This window comes from Urtica dioica, chromosome 2, assembly GCF_054948205.1.
Source record: "Urtica dioica subsp. dioica isolate 48M chromosome 2, U.dioica_male_clone48M_v1_H2, whole genome shotgun sequence".
In the NCBI taxonomy this organism is placed as follows: Eukaryota; Viridiplantae; Streptophyta; class Magnoliopsida; order Rosales; family Urticaceae; genus Urtica; species Urtica dioica.
In genome coordinates, this window is record NC_142757.1 from 49,497,959 (window position 1) to 49,507,212 (window position 9,254).

Sequence of the window (9,254 nt, forward strand, 5' to 3'; positions counted from 1 at the left end):
CGAAAATCGAAAAATCTTGAGTTTTAGTAATCTGCCGAAATCGTTTAGAGATTAGTGAAGTAACGGATATTTCGTTTTTTTGGCAGCCAGTGAGTACATGTTGTCGATTAACCGACCAGTTACCGAGCAATATATCAGACCTTTGTTTCTAAGGAAAAAAGAAAAATCTCTTAGGCCAAGCCGATAAGGTAATCGGTTGTTTTGCAAGACTAAATAAACCCATAAAACCTATCATCGCGTTTCGCCAAGTATAAAACTCGACAAGTTACATTTATTATCGACAAGAATCATAGAGACCAAGTTCATCAACAACACCAAGATCGGATATTTACACGTCCAACGACAAATCAAGGCTTCAATGCAATGCGATTCAGGGGTCACAAACACTCTCGCCCAGTCTCGGCATTGCCATCGAGCCCCGAAATCAATCTGCGGTCGAGTCATATAGCTAGTCGCCTCGAACAGTTTCCTCGACCCGGGAAAGCGCGTCTGTGATCACATCGATCGTCCAATCCTTCACATCTTCCTATATATAAATATATAAATAAACATGTGAATATCCATCCTTTGCAATAAAAACGTCCCTGCATTTGGCAAAACATTACTGTATTTGACTCGCCTTGGTCAGAGGCTCTCCGGTTCTTATGCGGGCATTTGCGCGGGCGAACTTGGACTCGAACGGAGTTCTGGGCATGACTTCCCGAGCCACGTCCCATTCCTCGCGAGTCAACATTCTGACCGTTCCTTGACCCTCCGGCGCGTCCTTTATTTTCTGCTCTATCCTTTCCTGCGTCTTTTCCTCGCTGTACTCGTACTGTTCACGACAAAAGACATCGCAATCACCACAACGTTTAAAAAAAAAAGAAAAACGACGAACCATTAATACTAAGTATCATCAGTGTGTGTGTTCCTCTCAGTTCAGAGATCTGTTTATGTAGATAGATAATCAACATATTGTATGATCACGAATGAACTCGTAATAACTACTAAGTATCACTTTTTTTTTTCGTCTCAATTGACAATGACAGAAGTAATAAATGACCTAATAAATCTATGTTAGTTCTAATCTCTTTCAATTTGAGATTCCTAGCATGTGCTCATAAGATGTTCAGGGATAAAGAGACAATCTCATTGCTGGGAAAGAAATTTCTAAAATATTGAAAAATGAAATTACTTATCATATAGTACAAACTTACTAACCCGTTACCAAAACATTGAAATATCATCAATAACGACACTAGATAATCATACAAAATATATATATATATATATATATATATATATATATATATATATCAGCAGTGTGTTCTTTTAATATTAGAAATCTTTTAGTATGGATGTATAATCATGAAAGTAACTATAAGCATTGCTGGATAATAAATTCTAGAAGAATTAAATCCATTGCATCTTCGTATCAACGCCATCATCAGAACCATCCAAAAAGTAACTCAATTGGCATTGTCATTGACTCATTTAAAGGAACACAACTGAAAGCAATTAACAAGTATCAACTCTCAAACAAATTCTCGTTTACACTAACGCAACTTTTGCAATTTTCAAATTAAACGCCATTATCAAAACCCATCCAACACTTCATCTCCGTGAACCCCAGAAAATAAAAACATAAAGAAAGTAAAGCTCGTTCAGGCAATTCATCAAACAGGTTGTGGGCGTCATAAAAAAAAAGGCTTTACCTCCCAGAGAATCTTTGCGCCGATGGCGATGCCTACGAAGGTGAGAGTCAAGGGAAGAGTGGCTGTATCGAGATACTTCTTAGACTCCGGAACGTAGACCACAACGCCCTCGTCAATCTTCTTCCTCCGCCGCCTCCTCTCGATCTTCGCCGCCAATTGCTTCAGAGTCTCCGTCGGACCGTCGCGGCGGAGACCTAATCCCTCCGTCGTCGAAGAAAGACCGCGAGATCGCAATCGCGTCTCGATTGACGCCAACGCTCTTCTACAAGCTCCGTTCATGGCGACGCAGAGAGTCTCGATTTTTCGTTTTCGGGTTTTGATGTTCAAGTGCAGCTTTGTTACACTATGTCGTATATCCCAAAGCGACAACGTCATAATAAACGACATATTAAGGTTTAAATAAATAAAATCAAATCAAATTATACGCGGAAAATAAAAACCGTTTCCTTCTGGACTCGAATTGTGAATCCTACTCCGACTCTACGCACCATCAACGCCATATAAATACAAACCCAAAGCTAGTCAGTCATGACTCGCGTATTTTTTTTTTTCTTACCACCGATATTCTGTCATCTAATAAACTCTGAAAACACAATTTTTATATTTGTTTCAAGTTTTAGTAATCAAACACAGTCATCGAGATATCGATCGTGAATCATGTCTGGAAGTGAGCTATTGAGTCTGTACACGGCGGCGATGAAAGCGGGTTTGGCGGCTTCAGCTTCGTCGGAGGAATCACCGGAGGTTGAGCGTTGCATCGAAGCTCTGAAGCAACTCCGATCCTTCCCCATCAGCAAATACCTTCTTATCTCCACTCAGGTACGTACCTATTAAATACACACCATAACAAATACATTATATCGGAAAGAAACAGGCTGATCACGATATTGTCATATAAAAATAGGTTGAAAGGAGGCTTGGAAGTATGCAGAAGAATCGTCACGAGAGAATCCGAAAAGCGGTTTCGGAGATCATGGACACGTGGAAGGCGTTGCTGGTGAAGATCAAAGTCGTCGAATTCATCGAAGAGCAGCCAAGAAAGTCGACCACACTGCGAAAGAGACTGCCAGCGAAGATGGTGCCGGAGAGGAACATGCGGGCCCGCTTCAACCCCGAGCCGAGGAGGAGGGTTCTCACCGGCGTCCGGTAGTCTAGGCTCGATGAAACAAACAGCTGTTCTTTATTTGTTCTTTATATATGTATCGAAATATATATTTATGTTGTAGACATGAATGAATGATGAGTGTTTGAGTGGGTGCCAACCTAGTTGGGATGTGCTCAACACCTCTTTCCTATCATATCATTCCTTCCTTTTTTTTTATAATATCAATGAACTGATTCATGAATTTACTCTTTCATCTATGTATCATGTACAAATTTCAAAACTTTTCTTCTTACTTTAACGTACTGTTTTTTTTTTCCTCTCTCAAATATATATAAATTTGATGTTGGAGTCTGAATAAATAAATGAAAATTTGGAAAGGCATGCTAAAACGTACACACTTTGCCATCTGTTTCACTCTTGTTATGAAATCCTCAATAAAGGCCAGGTTTCAGTTTAAGTGGGCAAACATAGTATTATGAGTTATAAGATAGCTGCCATTAACAAAGAAATTACCTTTCTCAAGTAATCTATGATTGCTAGTTCCTCGTAAGGACGACGCAAGAGAGTCTGGGATTTCAATCTTGAGAACAAAGTACATATGTAGATTTCATTAGCTAATTGAACTGTTAAAAACAGAATATATAATATGTAGTGTCCAACATATTGTATCTCAGATCCACTCAGTATAGTTTGAAATAGATAATAAATAAAAAATTAAGTGTTAACCAAAGTGAAGGTAGTTATTACTAACAAAGTGAAATACCAAATCAAGAAAAAGCAACCTACTTAACTATCCTTCCCTCTACTGCTTTCTTCAATTCGTTTTGCAAAACTGACCAAAAAAAAAAAAAAAAACACACACACACTAAATAGAGATAATCCCGTCCTCTAGTTTTCCATGTTAGCTAATATATGTCGAGAAATAAACCAACTAGAATTTTGTCGCTTACATGACGGACTTTCCACGATGGAAGTTTATTTCCATCGTGAAAAGTCTTATTTTTATTTTTATTTTTTTTACTTTCCATGACCAAAATAGACTTCCGTTGTGAAAACCAGCGGTCCCCAACAATGTTAAGTCCCATCTTAATAGAATAACGCTTTTGCTAGCTTTCGACGCGACGAAGACATGTCTTGTCACGGAGAGAGCTGATTTTCATGACGGAAATATCTTCCGTCGTGGAGTGTGTTTTGTTGTTTTCCTTTTCCACAATGGAAAAGGATTCTGATCCTTGTAAACCTAGATTTAATGACATATATGATACAAATCCTTGAATTAATGATACATGTAATGAAATCCCTCAAACAAATCAAGATTTAATGACATGCATGTATATGTCATTAAATTTCAAACATACCCTGCTTCTTTCAGAGCATACAACTTCAAAACTACTTCATAAGTGCCAAAAACACATTTAAAACTCAATATGATATTTTTTTGGGTTATATAGGTGTATAGCCATTTTTGCTATAGGGGATTTAAATTTAGTCAACCTTTTGTTAATTTTTAGTAAATAACCACACCAACCAATTTACAAAATGTAAAAAGACCAAACCAGCCTCAGTTTGAAACTGCCCAAATTGAACTAGATATTAATTAATAATGACAAATATTTAGTCAATAACTGTTCCCGCTATTCGAGGTAAGATAATTAAATCCCCTTAAATCAGGTAACATGCAACCTCTCTCTCTCTCTCTCTCTCACAATCTCACCGCTGAAAAAAAAAATCCCTCATTTCTTAACGAGATCTTGGCCGCGAGAAACAGCCCCGGCTTCTAAGACCTCGCCTTTTCCGGCTAGACGAGTCCTCGCTTTCTGTGCCGTCTCCGACTCCAGCGTCCTCCGCCACGCGCGCGCTCTCTTCCTGTGGGTTTTGGTCGCAATCGCATGCGTAATGGCTCTCGTCGGCGAACGGGTTTTGGTCGACGCACCGCGACGATGTCAGCGTCCTCCGCCACGCGCGCGCTCTCTTCCCGATTTCATTCGCTCGATTAATCTTTGTTTTTTGTTTTTTTTTTTTATATCTGTTGAGATTAGAACTGATTAGAGCCTTGATTCTGATATATGTGGATTGATCTTTTGAGTTATAATGACTGTTTGTGTATTGAAAGTTTATTGACAGTTTTTTTTTTTTTTTTTTTTTTTGGTATTGGTTGTTGCTCACATTTTGATTTAAACTTCGGTTTAGGTTGGCTTGGCTTGGGCTAAATGTTGGATTACAGTGACAGTGTTGTTGTTATTTATTCAATAATGGTGTACGTTCGTGTAAATACAAAGCATATTTACAGTATGTTCGTGTAAATAGAAAACATATTTACGGTATGTTCGTGTAAATACAAAGCATATTTACAGTATATTCACTGTAAATACAAAGCATATTTACATTATATTCATTGTAAATACAAAGCATATTTACAATATGTTCGTGTAAATAGAAAACATATTTACCGTATGTTCGTGTAAATAGAAAACATATTTACAGTATGTTCGTGTAAATACAAAGCATATTTACAGTATATTCATTGTAAATACAAAGCATATTTACAGTATCTACACCTGCCAGAGGAGCTCCGATTGTTTTCAATAATTCAATCGAAATGAAACTAGATCTCAACATTTTTTTGGTTTGGAGGAGGCAAGTGCTCTCTATTGTTAGAGGACACTATCTACATGATTTTCTTCCCGGAACCGGCACAGTTCCAGTGAAGTATTTGGAGCTCGGAGACGAAGAACTAGAGAAGCTTGAATCCGGCGTTTTGAATGTGGGAGAGGCAAGATCAATTACTTGTCTTACGGCTTCTGTCTTATATGACTGAAGGAATTCTGTCTCGTATGGTAAGCTGCGAGACCTCTGCTCAGGAAAACACTCCAGATATACTTTGCTCAACAAATCAAGGCAAAAGTGCCTCAGTTCAAAACTCAAATTTCGAAGACGAAGAAGTTGGATATGTATATGAATGAGTATCTACTAAAGATTCGCAATCTTGTGGATATACTCTTACTAGTTGAAACTCCGTACACGACAAAAGATCATGTTGAGGCGATATGTGAAGGCCTTCTTGATGAGTATGAGAGTTTCATCATGGCAATGATTACTCGAGCTGGTTATTTTTCTGCTAAGGAGGTTGAGGCTCTTCTTCTGTTTCAAGAAGCGAGGATTGAAAATAAGACTATGAGCTAGATCTACCTCAACAGAAGAATTCATCATCAATTTCTGCCAGCTACACCTCCTACAATGATCGTTGAGGAGGAAATTCAGGAGGCTATCACACTCAGCGGAACTAGTACACTGGAGGAGGTCATGGCTATTCAGGAGGTCAACAACAACAACAACTTCAGAGGCTCTAATCATGGTGCGTATCACGGTCGTTGTCATGGCTTTGCTCCTCGAGGTTTCCTGTCCAATGCAGTCGACCAGACATCTTGCACTTGGCCGTTTCTATCGATTTGACAAGTCTTTCAAAGGTCCTTCTCAGCTTCAACACACAAGATCTCAGGCTCAGTCAAGTGGTCAAGCTCAAGGCCATGGCTGTTGGTAGTTTTTTTTTTTTTTAATCTTTACAAAAAAATTATTTTTAATCTTTTGGTACAAGTTCATGAAGCTCGTAACGGAAAAATTACCAGAAAAACTGTTTTTCTTGGTTAATGCGGAAAAGTGAATTCAAAACAATTTTAATTCAAAAATACTTTTTGGTTTGGCTCTTGTAGTCGTTTTAGCTCATGAGAAAAACTAATAATCTAGATGAAGGTGCAGCTTACAAAACAACCGTTAGACATAACGAGATAAGAAATCACTTACTTGATTTTTCACTATTTGATTTTCCACTCCGGTGAATAATCTTCGTGTTCTTCGCGTTCCTCGCATTCTTTGTGTCTTTTGGGTTCCTCGCGTTCTTCGTGTTGGGTCAACTGAGGCAGAAATTCGAAGTATTGCTGCTGCGGTGTCAAAAATTTCTTGGTTGTGCTCTCTGGTTAAGGAATTGCAACTTCCTCATACTCGTGTCCCTGACATTTGTTATGATAATCAGAGTGCGGTGATCCTCTCTGCAAATATGATTCTCCATGCTCGTACTAAGCATGTGGAGATGTATGTATTTTGTGCGTGACAAGATGGCGCAAGGACTTCTTCAGGTAAAGCATGTTCCTAATTTGATCAGTTGGCTGATGTTCTTACCAAGGCTATATAGTTCAACGTTTCTGTTACTTTGTTCCAAACTCAAAGTCGAGTCCTTCTCTGACTTGAGTTTGAAGGGGGTTGTTAAGGCCACTAGATGATGTGGCGTCTTATTATATTTCTATTGGTTGTTTTCCTTTTTCTCTTTATACCTAGTTCGCTTTATCTTTTTTATTGCTAAGTAAAAAGTTTGTAATACTCTGCTCTTCATTCTCTTATGTTGAGAGTTATCCAAACACTCTTTCGAGCTCATATCTTGGCTGCGTTTGGTTGGGATTAAAAAGTCCTGTTTTTGTTTTTAGAATAAACTAAATTGTTTATCTGTTGTTTGGCAAAACTGTTTTTACAAAAAACTTCAAAAGCGATTTTAGATTTTTTACAGGAGTTGGAAAAACTAGGATTCCTAACTTTTGGAAAAAGTGTTTTTAAGTTTGCTATACAAATTATTGTAATGTCCTCGTACAAGAGACGAAGAGAGTTTTTTTTCTCAGACAGTGATGTCTTCTCTCTCTCTCTCTCTCTCTCTCTCTCTCTCTCTCCTCTGTTTATTTATTTTTTCTCTTTCTATGACCGATCTGATGAGAACAGAAAATATAATAGTACAATACTAATTTGGTTGGCATGTGATGTGATTACTATTTTATCATTTTTTTTTCCTGCAGTGTTGTATTTTTAATAATAATTATTGCTTTTGTTTAACGAAAGGTTTATTTCATTTTTTTTTTTGTAAGAATAGCTAATGACTTTGTACGGGAGATGTAAAACCTTTATGGTACGCAACATTATATTTTAGAACTACAAAGTTGTCTTCCATCTCCAAAATCTCCTTCTTTGGAAATACTTGAATCTCAATTTTCCTCTTTTAGCTTAGTAATTATTAAGAACATATTGATAAGCATATTAATAGTTATTATTTAATTTTTAAGAACATGTTTATTTTAGTTTTTTTACTATAATATATTTATTTTACCAAACGCTAAATCAGCTTTTGTTACCAACAACAACTGTTTTATAAACAGTTTACCAAACACCTATCAGTTTAAAAAAAACTGAATCTAAAAGCATTTTTTTTAAAAAACAAAGATATGTCAAATGATGCCCTTCTCTCCCAAACTCAATAGAGAGAGAGAGAGAGCTAAGAGAAAGGAGATAGAAAGAGAGGTATATGTTTATTAAAAAAAGGAGGGAATTTAGTGAGATTAAAATTGTACAAAAAATTCTTTATCTTAAATTTATATATTAATAAATTTATCATAATTATGTATTTTGTTGATTTTCGGAAAAATCTTCCATTTAACTAATAATTGGGTCCAATCCCCCTATGATTATTGTGGATCGGCCCGTATCGAATGCTCTAATTTTTATTTGTTTTCTTTTCTATTTTTTCTTATAAAAAGTACATAAGTAATATTTTTAGACTGTAAATCTAAATTAGAGATGTTTTAAATCATTTCAAAAATAATTTTTTTGTCAAATGATAAACAGCTGTTTGAGATTTTTTTTTTTACAAATGAAACTAAAACCAGTAAAAAAAATGTTAGATAAAGCTCAAAATAGTTTTTAATATTTTTACAAAATATGTGGAAAAAAAATTGTTTAGAACTTGTAAAATACTATTTTTGTTGATAAAAAATTAGTTACACTATATATCCTTAGAGCAGCTCCAACTCATGCACTATATTTGGTGTTGAATTAATACATTTTGAAGTTCAATATGAGCGTCTCTATTCTTGATTTATCGGTGTCGAGCTAAGAATTGTTGAAATCGAACATCTTCATCGCCCGCCATCTCAACATCTGCATTTGAGACTTCGGCTCGTTCTTCAATGGTTGGATTAACATCGCGTTCATCTTCTATTATCATATTAAGCATAATAATACACGATGTCATGATATCATGTAACACTTTCTTACTCCATAAGCCGGATGGTCCGGCCACAATTACAAATCTTGACTTCAACACTCCAAATGCACGCTCCACATCCTTTCTACATGCTTCTTGTTTCATTGCAAACAACACTTTTGTTTGGACCACGTGGATCGTTAATAGTTTGAACAAGGGTCGACCATTTTGGGTATATACCATCAGCTAGATAACAAGCCATATTATATTCTTTTCCATTAATGACATAATTGGCCGGTAGAGTAGTACCCTCAGCAAGATTAGCAAAAAGATGAGATGCCTCTAGCACATTAATATCATTATTATATCCCGGTAGACCGAAATATGCATGCCATATCCAAAGATCATAATCAGCTACAACTTCTAGAATAATAGT

The 9,254-nt window shown here is 36.5% G+C and overlaps 2 protein-coding genes across 2 annotated transcripts; one reads left to right on the forward strand and one right to left on the reverse strand.

Moving 5' to 3' along the window:
* Positions 1-100: 100 nt before the first annotated feature.
* LOC149405271 (uncharacterized) lies at positions 101-2,069 on the reverse strand. Its single transcript, XM_089607800.1, has 3 exons — positions 1,695-2,069; positions 620-814; positions 101-526 (listed from the first exon to the last, which is right to left on the reverse strand). The coding sequence occupies exons 1-3, from the start codon at positions 2,067-2,069 to the stop codon at positions 449-451; spliced, it is 648 nt and encodes a 215-aa protein (XP_089463926.1). The 3' UTR covers positions 101-448.
* Positions 2,070-2,191: 122 nt separating this feature from the next.
* On the forward strand, positions 2,192-2,844 carry LOC149405272 (transcription elongation factor TFIIS-like). Its single transcript, XM_089607801.1, has 2 exons — positions 2,192-2,513; positions 2,599-2,844. Exons 1-2 carry the CDS (start codon positions 2,352-2,354, stop codon positions 2,842-2,844), a joined length of 408 nt encoding a protein of 135 aa, XP_089463927.1. The 5' UTR covers positions 2,192-2,351.
* Positions 2,845-9,254: the final 6,410 nt, after the last annotated feature.

Bases quoted from the DNA above. Each gene is read 5' to 3' on its own strand.
- LOC149405271 (XM_089607800.1), bottom strand. From the start codon at position 2,069: ATGACGTTGTCGCTTTGGGATATACGACATAGTGTAACAAAGCTGCAC. The intron at 815-1,694 runs GTAAAGCCTTTT...TGTCGTGAACAG, and splicing joins GCGCAAAGATTCTCTGGGAG to TACGAGTACAGCGAGGAAAA. The intron at 527-619 runs GCGAGTCAAATA...ATTTATATATAG, and splicing joins CCGGAGAGCCTCTGACCAAG to GAAGATGTGAAGGATTGGAC.
- LOC149405272 (XM_089607801.1), top strand. From the start codon at position 2,352: ATGTCTGGAAGTGAGCTATTGAGTCTGTACACGGCGGCGATGAAAGCG. The intron at 2,514-2,598 runs GTACGTACCTAT...ATATAAAAATAG, and splicing joins ACCTTCTTATCTCCACTCAG to GTTGAAAGGAGGCTTGGAAG.